Source organism: Cebus imitator, unplaced genomic scaffold (assembly GCF_001604975.1).
Source record: "Cebus imitator isolate Cc_AM_T3 unplaced genomic scaffold, Cebus_imitator-1.0 Scaffold41, whole genome shotgun sequence".
Taxonomy (NCBI): Eukaryota; Metazoa; Chordata; class Mammalia; order Primates; family Cebidae; genus Cebus; species Cebus imitator.
In genome coordinates this window covers 2,198,989-2,211,826 of record NW_016107356.1, presented here as the reverse complement: position 1 = coordinate 2,211,826, position 12,838 = coordinate 2,198,989, and the positions used below count along the sequence as shown (strand labels likewise).

The 12,838-nt window shown below is 43.8% G+C and overlaps 1 protein-coding gene across 1 annotated transcript in view; it reads right to left on the bottom strand.

Moving 5' to 3' along the window:
- Nucleotides 1-12,838, bottom strand: part of HUNK (hormonally up-regulated Neu-associated kinase) — a 130,948-nt gene that overhangs the window by 64,785 nt on the left and 53,325 nt on the right. Inside the window, exon 3 of the mRNA XM_017526089.1 lies at nucleotides 407-462. Coding sequence (XP_017381578.1) covers nucleotides 407-462 — 56 coding nt within the window. The remainder of the gene's footprint in view (nucleotides 1-406; nucleotides 463-12,838) is intronic.

Below are 12,838 nucleotides of genomic sequence, written 5' to 3'. Positions count from 1 at the left end.
AAAAAAAAAAAAAAAAAAAGCTTTCCGGTTAATCCAAATAAAAATAAACTCTACAAAACTACAAAAGGTCAGCTCCATTTGAATTTATGGAGAAGGTATAGTTTGAATGAGACAAGGAAACACATGACCAAGATATATTTATTTGGTGGCTGTGAAATCCATTTCTTGGCCGAGTTATAGTATTTTTACCCTCCTAATTAGGTTCACATTATTATTAAAATTAAATTTTAAAGCTATTATTTAAATTAATTTTCATCCTAAAAACCATTATTAAATATTAGAGGTAAAAGAAGACAATCTAGAATATTGTCTGGGTATTAGAGGAAGGCCATGGATAATTTTCAAAGCTGAGAACTGACAACATAACACTTAAAAGATAATTTTGCTTTAAAAAAAGAAGTCATACCAATCAGCTTGATATTATTGTCTTCATCTAGTAGCAAATTCTCTATCTTCAAGTCTCTGAAATAAACAAAACCACACAACATTTCAGATAAGCATTCGAAATAATGGAATTACATTTTGCTTCTGAAGGGAAATGAACCGGTTTTAGAGCCACTTCTAACCCACCCATAAAGCTTTCTGCCAAAACTCAATCAACAAGTAAATATTTTAGACATGAAATATTAATAATTAATTGCTGTAGACTATAAACGCTGAAGAATTTTAGAGATGACAGAGAGCAAAGAGGGCAGAAGGGATCATGAAAAGCTTCTGGAAAAAGCAAGACCTAAACTGGAACCTGGAAGTTAAGCAGAACCATTGTGTGTCGAGAGTGAAATACATCATTCAAGATGGCGCTGCCTGAGTGGCAGGGAAATTGTCCATACGAATGTGGCCCTGGGTTGGTGACACTGTGAGCAACACCAGATTTGGGGAAGCAATTAAACAAAAAACAAAACAAGTGAAAGCCAACTTAACTGATGAGTCCAGTGACCTCCATGTTTCCAGCTCAAGGATCATGACAAACTGGCAGGTGAGGCTAAGTTCATCTATTCAGCAGGCAGATATTATCATGGGCAGAATAATGGACTCCAAAGATGTCGGTGTCCTAATTCCTGGTGTTGCGCCCGAGAATATGTTAGCTTTACAGAGCTAAAGGGAGGTCCAGATGGGATGAACATTGCTAATCAGGTAATGGGCGATACCAGCACGGATTGACACTGAGGTGATGGGACGAGGTGGTAGGGAGAAGTGAGCCCAGGGTCATGCTGAGTGTGAGGTGCCTGTGGTGACCGCACCTGCGACCATAAGCTCCTGGAAGGCAGGAAGCATGTCTGCCCTGCTTCCCACTGTACCCCAGTACCTCTGCACATTCCAGGTACTCAGTAAATACCAATGAATCCAGGTTACCAACGAGATCATTTGAGATTTCAGAAGCAGACGTATTTATGTGGGCAAAAGGATATATTTGGATCAAAACCATCTAGGTCAATGATTATCAGCTCTGGAATCTTAAATTGTAGCCTGCCAGCCCAGACATACCTTGAATGTGAACTATGTAAGAATACTCACACTCACACACACACACACACACACACACAGAGAGAGAGAGAGAGAGAGAGAGAGAGAGAGAGAGAATGAGACATGCTCTCTCCTGTTGTTTTTAAACATGCCATTCTTGGTCCAGCTTTTATTTTCTCACTTTTGAATAAGAGAAATGTTTCATGTTCCTCTTATCTCTATTGTAAGGAACTGAATGGTGTCATCATGTTAAAACAAAAACGGTAACTGATACAGTCAATGTCCAAACAAAAAGGCGCGGCATTCAGGACTGGCTGTGGCAAACAGGACAGCAGTGCCTCACTTAACAGTGACAGCTGCTCCCGGCTCAGTACCAGTGCTGCCAGCTCACCTCATTCGACAAAAGAAGCCAGAGTTCCGGATGTGATCTCCATGTTTAAATGTTGGCAACAAACTCATATTTCAAACAACCATAAGCCCCATCTTACAGGCAAGATATGACCTGCAGGCTACCAGTTTTCAACCTCAATATGGGCGGAAGCTGAAGCCTTCAAGGGACATGAGGTCATCAAGGAGAAGGCAGAGAACTAGGGGGAAAGACCAGCAGGCTGGCGGGGAACACTGGTATTCACAGCAAATTGGGAAAGAGCCGTTGCAGGGGTAGGCAGGGGGAATGTCAGCCAGGCTGTAGTCACAGGAACCACCAAGGCAGCATTTCAAGATGTTAAGAATTAAGGAGTCAAGGCCTGGCGCAGTGGCTCACGCCTGTAATCCCAGCACTTTGGGAGGCCAAGACGGGCGGATCACAAGGTCAAGAGATTGAGACCATTCTGTCCAACATGGAGAAACCCCATCTTTACTAAAAATACAAAAATTAACAGGGCGTGGTGATACAAAAATTAGCAAGGCATAAGTGGTGCACGCCTGTAGTCCCAGCTACTCGGGAGACTGAGGCAGGAGAATTGCTTGAACCCGGTAGGCGGAGGTTGCAGTGATCAAGATCGCACCACTGCACTCCAGCCCAGCAACAGAGTGACACTTCGTCTCAAAAAAAAAAAAAAAAAAAAAGGAATTAAGGATTTCTTTTTATTCCTTGTTACCAAATAAACAATCAATTTGTCTAAAAAAAAAAAAAAAAAAAAAAAAAAAAAAAAAAAAAAAAAAAAAAAAAACACCCAGGTACCAAAAAAAAAAAAAAAAAAAAAAGGAATTAAGGAGTCAAATGCAGAAAAAAGGGTGAGCTCTAAAAAGTGTCCAACAGATTCAAAGTTGCCAATAGCCTTACGGCTGGGCGCTGGCTGAGAAGGGAGATATGTGTTCAAACTGGGGATATAAACAGACATTCCCCATTCCAATGCTCCCACAAACAGGAAGAAGAATCGTATATTCTCCCTTCACTCCAAATGAAACAATGCACAGAATACTTCAAAACTGTGTCTGACTTTTAAAGATATCATACATGTCCAAATACACGGTGACGCCAAATATAAGGTAACATCCTTGCTTTTCCAATAGGAAGACCTTGTCCCTCAGTGAGAGGTTTTTGGAAAACACAAACGTATAATTTTTAGGAATGCGATATAATTATTAGATGACTATTTATACCACTTATCTTTGAAGCTGCATCATCCTATTTAAGAACGTATATTAAAATGTTAACATAGTTTTAATTTAAGAAATACTGTTTCCACGCTCACATTTCATGAAACAATTTTACTCAAACTCATCACACCAGACTTTTTGAGTCATTGTGCAGTGTTTCAATGTAACATGATCTTTCAGGTGACTGGATATTTGAGATAAAACATTTTTAAAATTTGCATGTATTTGCTGGAAATCTTATTCCAAATCATACGCACTCTTTTAAAATCTCCGTAAATTAATCACTCAGTGAACTGTTTTGAGACTGGTCTCTCAAACTATCACTATCATGAGGTCATACCTCTAGAAGTTATTATTACTATTATTATTATTATTATTATTATTATTTTGAGATGGAGTTTCACTCTTGTTGCCCAGACTGGAGTGCAATGGCACAATCTCAGTTCACCATAGCCTCCGCTTCCTGGGTTCAAGCAATTCTCCTGCCTCAACCTCTCAAATAGCTGGGATTACAGGCTTGTGCCACCACGCCTGGCTAATTTTCTTGTATTTTTAATAGAGACAGGGTCTCTCCATTTTGGTCAGGTTTGTTTCAAACTCCTGACCTCAGGTGATCTGCCTCCCAAAGAGCTGGGATTACAGGCGTGAGCCAGTGCATCCGGCAAGAAGTTATTATTAAAGCCACGTAAAATGCTTTTGCCTTCCTTCCTTCCTACTGGGTTCCTCAAGTGATTTCTAGGGCACCCAAATTCATCAGTAAGCCAAATCAAGGTTTATGTGTCTTCTCCAACGAGTATTTTGTTATTGAAAATAAAATACTATAATTGAAATTGTGTCCCCTATAACATGAGAGATTTGCAAGGACTCTGTGAGGCACTTCCTCTTTTCTGAAGATAATGAAGACATACTATCAGCTTGACTTCTACCCAAGCGTATACGGTAATTCTAACACACACATGTGCACACATAAAATAGTATGCCAGCAATATTCCAAACTGTCATTCCGTGAACCCTGATTATAAACAGCAGCACTATCTAAATCTAAAGGAAGGCTACAGTTTGTTTCAAATGAAATTAAGCCTCTTTGCCTGGGAAGAATGCGAAAGCATTAAAGAAGAAATTTGGTTCAGAACAAATACTGTGGTGAAAAAGATCCTAAAGAGGCAAGGTAAAAGACAGCAATTGCCAAGAGCAATAATACTAAGCTGGGTAATTCTGGGGCCACAAAAGCCTAGAGAACAACCACAATGATTAGAAGAATGATATAAATGAAAGACCAAAAATAAGAGAAAATGCAAAAGAAAAAATACACGCTTTTAAAATCTAAGAAATGTCCTAAAACCGGGGAGGACATATTAAATGTAATAATTAGGCAAACTGAGAAAAAATAAAATCAGCTCAAAGTCACTATCTTTCCACTCATAGTCATCCACAGCATCCCATTATAACCGGCTCCCATCCCCTAAGAAAAATGCACAGAACAAACCTGGTTAACCTGGGTTATCTGTCCAGACCTCTAAAAGATTTCAGTGACAACCAATCCAACTGCCTAAAGGTTCCACACTAGTGAATGGAAAGGTGGGCTGGTATATCGGTGCTGCGCATTGTTCCCGAGACCCTGTCCAAGAGATCAGTGTGCTTACTCCCCCAAAACAAAGGAACATTCAATAGCCTTTGGCTTTATTTATGTCCACTTCCTGCTTTGTCCTTTGTAACTTATCCAGAAGGAAGAGGGATACTTTCCTCCTGACTTTAGGAAAAAAGGCACTAAAATCTCATTTTTTAAATAGTTTTACCTAGGTATTTCCCCAAATGAATGGAAAACTGATGGACATAAATGTTTACAGAAGTTTCAATCATGCTTTCCCCAAACTGGAAGCACCCAAGACGCCCTTCAGTAGGAGAATGGATGAACAAACTCTGGTACATCCAAACAATGACATATTCAGTAATAAAAAGAAATAAGTAATCCCAGCACTTTGGGAGGCTGAGGCGGGCAGATCACCTAAGGTCAGGAGTTCAAGACCAGCCTGGTCAACATGGTGAAACCCTGTCTCTACTAAAAATACAAAAATTAGCCGGGTGTGGTGACAGGCACCTGCAGTCTCAGCTAAAGGCTGGGGAGGCTGAGGCAGGAGAATCACTTCAACCTGGGAGGTGGAGGTTGCAGTGAGCCAAGATGGTGACACTGCACTCCAGCCTGGGGGACAGGGTGAGACTCTGTATAAAAAAAAAGAAGGCAGCTCAGGAAGATGGGCGGGTAAGGACAGTGCTGGGGGTGAGGACGCAGAGGTCCAGGGGGTGCCTTGGGAACAACGCGCAGCACTGATATACCAACCAGAAGCCACGTGAAGCAGGAGCAGGGAGCCCAGCAGAGAAGCAGCCACCAGAGGGATGGCGGTTCGGACTCAGAAGGCTTCGGGACTCTTCTCCGCTCATTAGGCAGTTCCACGGAGAAATGCTCAAATGGGACCCATCACACCAGACAGACCAGATGTTGAGATGTGTACAGGGTGTTTTTACAGAGATCCGGAAAGGACCTAAGGGGAGAAGCCTCCTCCACACACTCTAGGTATCCCCTAATCCCAGCCCTCTGTTCCAAGTTCTTTCAAAAGAATGAGCAGGCACACAGGCCATGACTAACCATTCAAGGTTCACCCACAGGCTACCAAGCAGCCCCTTCCCCGCCCCTCCACCCACCCAAACTCTCCTTGCATCTCTTTCAAGATCGTCAATTGGAAGGTTCTGAGACTGGCCGCCATAAATTGAGTCACTGCCCTCCTGGACAGAGGGAGGAGAGTCAGGGAGGGCCCTGTTACCATGGCAACATACAGGTGCTCCCCCCACCCCTGGGGGCAGAAAGGCAGCTGCTCCAACCTGTGGAGCAATGAGGCAGACAGGAGCAGTGCTGGGGAGGTGGAAAGCAGGAGCGTGTGTGTGTGTGTGTGTGTGTGTGTGTGTGTGTGTGTGTGTGTTTACACCTGAGAGTGTAAGTGCACATGGGTTTGTGTGTGCACATTGCAAGTGTGACATTTGTTCATGTGAGTGTGCATGTATGTGCATGCATGTGGGAGAGCATATGAGCACACATGTGCGGGTATGTGCATGTGTGTGCACACATCCACACATCCATGTGTGTATGAATGTACACATGTGTTTGCACATATGTGTTGCTTACACAGATATGTGTGAGCTCTCATGTGTCAGCATGTACACTGTGTATATGGCCATGGGCATGTGGGTGTATGTCTGTGTGTGTGTGCATGCATGCATCACATGCATCCAGAGTTGTGGGATAGGAGAAGGCAGGGTCTCTCTCCTGGGCCTCTGCAGGCCACGCCCAGCCCAGGAGGTCTAGGCTGAGGGGCAGGAACTTGGGAAAGCATCTGGGGGAGCCACTCAGGGTTGAGTCCAAAGGTGAAAGTGAAGAACTGAACGGTGTAACCCTGAAGCATCAGGAGAGGAGGGAAGAGGGGGAGAGCCTGAGACGTGGCAGAGCCAGTGAACACCTCAAGTGGGAAGGCCAGGCAAAGACAGGCAGCCAAGCCAGGAGGCCTGGGAAGGGAGTAAAGACAGGTGCTGGGGTCTGGCTCTCTCTAATGGACCTGCCAAACAGACCCAGGCAAGTCAGTTAAGATCTCTGAGCTTCTGATTCTCCCCTGAAGCCCAGCCACCATGAGAAGGGTCACCCAGCAGGACCCCTGGCAGAGGGAAGTGAGAAGATGTATTCCTGAGTGCTTTGCAGACCACTCTGTTTATGAGGTGAGAGGCTGGAGGTGAGGATAATTAAAGTCAAAGATTCTAAGAGAAGGTGAAGAGGAAAGACTCCAGGAAATACTTAAAAGAGGTGATTAATTTGGCCACAAGCAAACAGTATTGGGGGTCATGCCCCCCCAGCCTAACGAAAGGTAAGAGAGAAGGGGCCCCGGGAAGGCTAGACCCAATTCAGACAGGATTAAGTTTTGATGGAAAAAGTTTTGTTTACGGGGATGGTCTCAAGATGGATTTTAATAATAAACTAAGAATAAAGCATCCCAAACTCCCCAAGCACGTAACTCCCCAAGGCAACAGGCATTTTGCAGGGAACATGATATTTTTGGTTAGGTCTTATCTTCAAAAGTGCTGTGTTAAAAGCAAATGATTTGCAAATCCTTGATTTATTTACAAATGGGTATTTTGGTAAAATACAAGAATAATGTGTTATCCATGTACCTGATTTATTTATTCAAAATGAAACCTTTATTGAGTTCCTGTAATGTTCCAGAAACAAATTCTGTTTATAAAACTGAAAGAACTATTCATCAGAAAGATGCCACTCTACAAATTGCGACCTAAAAAATAAACAAATTGACACCAAGTCAGTGAAGAAACTCCATTGAAATTCCAGGAAGAATATGGACTATTACAAGACATAGGACTGGCTACCAGGAAGCTTCCATCCCAGTGCAAACTCTGACACTAAGCTGTATTTATTCAATTTTCCTTCCTTCATTCAACAAAGTATTACTGTGTGCCCACAGACCTGGGCACTGGCTAAGCTATGGCCTGTGCAGAAGGCAGATAGAGAAAAGTAAGCATGGGATAAGGGCTCAGAAAGAAACGCAGAGGATGCTGGGGAGTCTATGGCCAGGGGGCCCAGCCTGGAGGGCTTCCCGGAGAGGGTGAGCCTGGAGCTGGGACCTGCAGGATGAGTGGAATTCAGCCAAAGATAACAAGGGCAGTGCAAGCAGAGAACAGCTGTGGGGCCCTAAGCATGGAGAACTGTGGGCCTCAACTTCCCATGGATAAAATCAATGGGTGGGACTCTAGTAATTACAGAGAACATGGACTCAGGCCTTACACGGCGTCTCAGTTTTGAGCACTTTAGGCAGACTGACTTGTCTAATCCTCACCAAAGCCATGTGAAGTGGATAATCTATTTTCCCTGTTGTGTAGATAGGGAAAGACAGGCACAAAAGCCTTAGTGATTTGTCCAGTGCCACTTTGGAGTGGTCAAACCAGCATGTGGACAAGGGGATCTGGCTTGCGAAGCACTGTACATCCCAATCCATGAAGCTGTTGGGCTGGAGCTTTGCAAGAGCTCACATTTCCAATGCTACTTTTTTAAACCCAATTAAACACAAAACTGTTACTGTCACCAGCTGGGTGCGGTGGCTCACGCCTGTATTCCCAGCACTTTGAGAGGCCGAGGCAGGCAGATCATGAGGTCAAGAGATCGAGACCATCCTGGCCAACATGGTGAAACCCTGTCTCTACTAAAAATACAAAAATTAGCCAGGCATGGTGGCGTGTGCCTCTACTCTCAGCTACTTTGGAGGCTGAGGCAGGAAGACTGCTTGAACCCAGGAGGCAGAGGTTGCAGTGATCTGAGATCGCGCCACTGCACTCCAGCCTGGAGACAGAGCAAGACTCCATCTCAGACAAACAAACAAACAAACAACTTTTGCTATCACTGGTGCCTCCAGATATGTGCTCACTCTCAGCAGAAGACTGTAGGATTCCACCCAGCTCCTGGATATGAGCAGAAATCATTCCCCTCTCATCTGCCGTCCCCTCTCTCTCCTCTCCAAGAAAACCTGCAAGTTAACAGAACTTCTTAACCCCCGACCAACACAGGCTGTGCCTGCTTCTTGTCAGGCCCAAAAGAACAAAGAAGGGCCTCCTCTCTTCCATTGTCCTCCTCTTAAGCGCAGAGAGCCCTTTCCTCGTATCGATGAATGGGTAAGGTCACACCCCGGGAGCCACGGCGCTGACACACGTCCCAACTCAGGCTTGGGCTCCCTTTGATCATGTGTCTTTTTCCTGGTCCTGCAGCCCCATGGCTTTTCTCTTTCTGCTTAGGGATGGGGGTATTGTATTACCCTGTTGTGTGTTATCTGTACAGTTTGATTGGACTTTGTTATTTTGAATGAACACATGAATCTCAAATTAGCCTCTCAGCAGAATCGGCTTCTGAGTGATTCATGTTAAGAGTTGATGCTCTGTATACAATAGGCAAATCATCAGATTTTGGCATCCTGCTGGGTGAGCACGTTTGGGAGAAGGAAAAACAACTCATTATGTTTTAGAGAAGCTTAGGCAATTCTAACATGGAATAATAAAGAAGTTAGACCAAACTCTACCTTTGTAAGAATGAACAACAGCCCTAGACACAGAGGCTGTGGCAGGTCCATCTCAGAGGATGCTCTCGGCCAGCAAAGTGAATCTGCTTTATACATGCTTAGTTTCCTTTGTAAAAAAAATCTACTTGCAATATTTATTGTTTCTTTTAAATGATGTTTAAATAGTTCTAGAAGGATAAATAAATATTTCAATTTAATGCCACAGGAAATGAGGGCTCTGCTAGCATTAGGCTGAGTATAACACAACAACATAATATCAGCCTAATCAGGAATAGCATTTTTTTTTTTTTTGAGACGCAGTCTTGCACTGTCGCCTGTGCTGGAGTGCAGTGGAGTGATCTTGGCTCATTGCAACCTCCACCTCCCTGGTTCAAGCGATTCTCCTGTCTCAGCCTACCAAGTAGCTGGGATTACAGGCATGTGCCACCACGCCCTGCTAATTTTTTGTATTTTTAGTAGAGATAAGGTTTCACTATGTTGGCCAGGCTGACTTTGAACTCCTGACCTCATGATCCACCCGCCTCAGCCTCCCAAAGTGCTGGGATTACAGGCATGAGCCACCGCGCCCAGCCAGGAACTCAAAAAAAAGCATCCCCTAACACACACACACACACACACACACACACACACACAGAAAAGCCCTTTAAATCACTGTATACATATAGCCACAAAAAAATCACCCTGAATCCTTTTGCACGATCCAATGTATTTACTCAGAAATCTTCCCACCAGGGACCCCAGGGCCTCTCTGAAATGCAATACTCTTACTCATTTGAAATACCTAACCTCAAAATAATTTATGAAATTCATTCCACCTTTGCAGGATCAAGGAGAAAATTCGTTATGGGAAAGCGCTCCAGTAAAAAGCATACCAATGGTCAGCTGAAATACGAACACCCAAAATTAGTGGTATAGAGTCTTTGAAAGTCAAGACATTCCACTAAAGCCACTGTGAATATATTCTAAACAAGCATTTTAATGTGAGGTCTCAACCACCTCATCACCTATGTCCGTGTACGGTGACACACGTTAACATGATTTTTAGAGGGAAAAGTGAAAAAAATCTTCCTAAATCGTGCCTGTATTTCCAGTCTTCTCTAACCTTAAAAGATCTGAGCCCTTGCCATTATTGGATTATAAATATATTCCCGAAGAGAGAGAGGCAAAAGCAACAAAAGCTGGAGATCAGAGAAAGAAAAAGCATGCCGTCTTTGCTATTGAAACATTATTAAATTCATTGCTTTGACACTCTGACAGTAATTGCGCTGAGAGGGATTGGATTTGGTTAATATTACTTTAAAAGGGCTGTTGAGAATTTCCTGCAGGAGAGGCCAGTGTGCAAGGCACAGCTTTCACTGGGTTTTCTTTGTTGTTCTCACAATCCTGAGAAGCTTGATGCTCATCTTATTTTTGACAGCACAAAACCCTTGGAAAAGCACCCCAAGTACCACAGAAAGCTCTGCCACTCCCAGGCCTGGTTCCGTTTTCAACTGTGACCTGTGGAGCCGGTAATCCAAGCTGATTCACTTGTGAGGTTTCTGCCTTTGTCATCTTAATAAACAAAGACAGAGCCAGGCACACTTACGACTATCATTTTCCTAATAATGGCAGAGCTATGACACCTCCGGCTACCCAAGGGTATTGTTGGAAAGAGCCGAAAATAGTGTGATTCACTTACAGTTTCTGAATGTTCTCTTCCTTGCTAATCTAAGCCCAAAGAGTTCTAATCAAGTGTGATCTCATAACAACATGCGTGACTGCGTCCGTATGTGAAGAGGTTCTCTCTCCTGGGTGAGGAGGAAATGATTAGCCTGACTGGTGCCCAGCCAAGGCTGGCCCTAGAAAAGCCCTGGACAATGGACCTCCCCCAGGTTAGACATGAGAGCATCCCACAGCGCCCATCCCGTTAGTAAGGAGACAGCTCTCTCTACCTTGGAAGTCTCTAAAGTCTAAGTTCTAAGTCAAGGCCTAGAGCTGCTTTCGTCACTGTTCAGAAAAGAAGTGGCTTTCCTGGCCAGGCGCAGGGCCTCATGCCTGTAATTCCAGCATTTTGGGAAGCGGAGGAGGGTGGATCATTTGAACTCAGGAGTTCGAGACCAGCCTGGGCAACATGGCAAAACCCCATCTCTACTAAAAATACAAAAATTAGCTGGGCACGGTGGCCCATGCCTATAGCTCCAGCTACTCGGAAGGCTGAGGCAGGAGAATCGCTTGAACCTGGGAGGCAGAGGTTGCAGTGAGCTGAGGTCACACCACTGCACTCCAGTCTGGTCAAAAGAGTGAGACTCCATCTCAAAAAGGAAGGAATGAAAGAAAAGAAAGGAAGGAGAGAAGGAGGGAAGGGGGGAAGGGAGAAAGGGAGGAAGGGAAGAAGGGAGGAAAGGAAGAGGGGAGGGAAGGAAAGGCTTTAAAACAGAACTAGATTATCATTATTAAAATTAAAATTAGATTTATCATTAGATGTTGAATTTTTTCAAAATATGTGTTTCTTGAAAGGATAGAGAAAGCTGCCATATGATCCAGCAATTCCACTCCTAAGACTCTAGTTTTCTGGTAAGTGAAAACAGGGCATAGAGCAGTATTATTCATATTAGCCAAAGTGTGGGAACCACTCAAATGGATTGGCCAATTCTGGTATATCCATATATGGAGCATTATGCAGTCATGAAAAGGAAAGAGACACTGACACATGTTCTAACTTGGACAAATCTGAAAAACATTGTGCTACATTCAAGAAATCAGTCACAAAAGACCACGTATTATATAATTCCATTTATATGAAATGGCCAGAATAGGCAAATCCGCAGAGATGGAAAGTAAATTGGTAGTTGCCTAGGCTGGCAGAAGAGGGAAATGGGAAGTGACTGCTAATCGGTAGAGGGCTTCTTCTCGGGGGGGAGGTAATAAAAATATTGTAAAATTGGGGGCCAGGCGCGGTGGCTCAAGCCTGTAATCCCAGCACTTTGGGAGGATCCACCCGCCGAGGCGGGTGGATCACGAGGTCAAGAGATCGAGACCATCCTGGTCAACATGGTGAAACCCCGTCTCTACTAAAAATACAAAAAATTAGCTGGGCATGGTGGCACGTGCCTGTAATCCCAGCTACTCAGGAGGCTGAGGCAGGAGAATTGCCTGAACCCAGGAGGCGGAGGTTGCGGTGAGCCGAGATCGCGCCATTGCACTCCAGCCTGGGTAACAAGAGCAAAACTCCGTCTCAAAAAAAAAAAAAAAAAAAAAAAAAAAATTGTAAAATTAGGTGGTGATGGTTGCACAGCTCTGTGAATATACTAAAAAACACTAGATTATATACTTCCAAATTGTGGCTTTTATAGTACATATAGTTATTAATTTAGCCAAGATCACACCACTGTGCTCCAGCCTGGGGAACAGAGTGAGACTCTGTCTCAAAAAAAAAAACATTGACTAAAACAGCTCTTGAGTGGCTACCATATGTAAAGCAAAGACAATGAAAGCACCAACATCCCTGGCACTAAGTGAAAAATAATCTCATGCCATCTTAACACTGGCTCTTTTAGGCCTAAGCAACTGGTCTCACGAGTATGCAAATAAGAAAAGCAGCTAACACTTACCTGATGCCTACTAGGTACCAAACACTGTCTCAAGCTCTTCCCATATATTAACTCATTGAC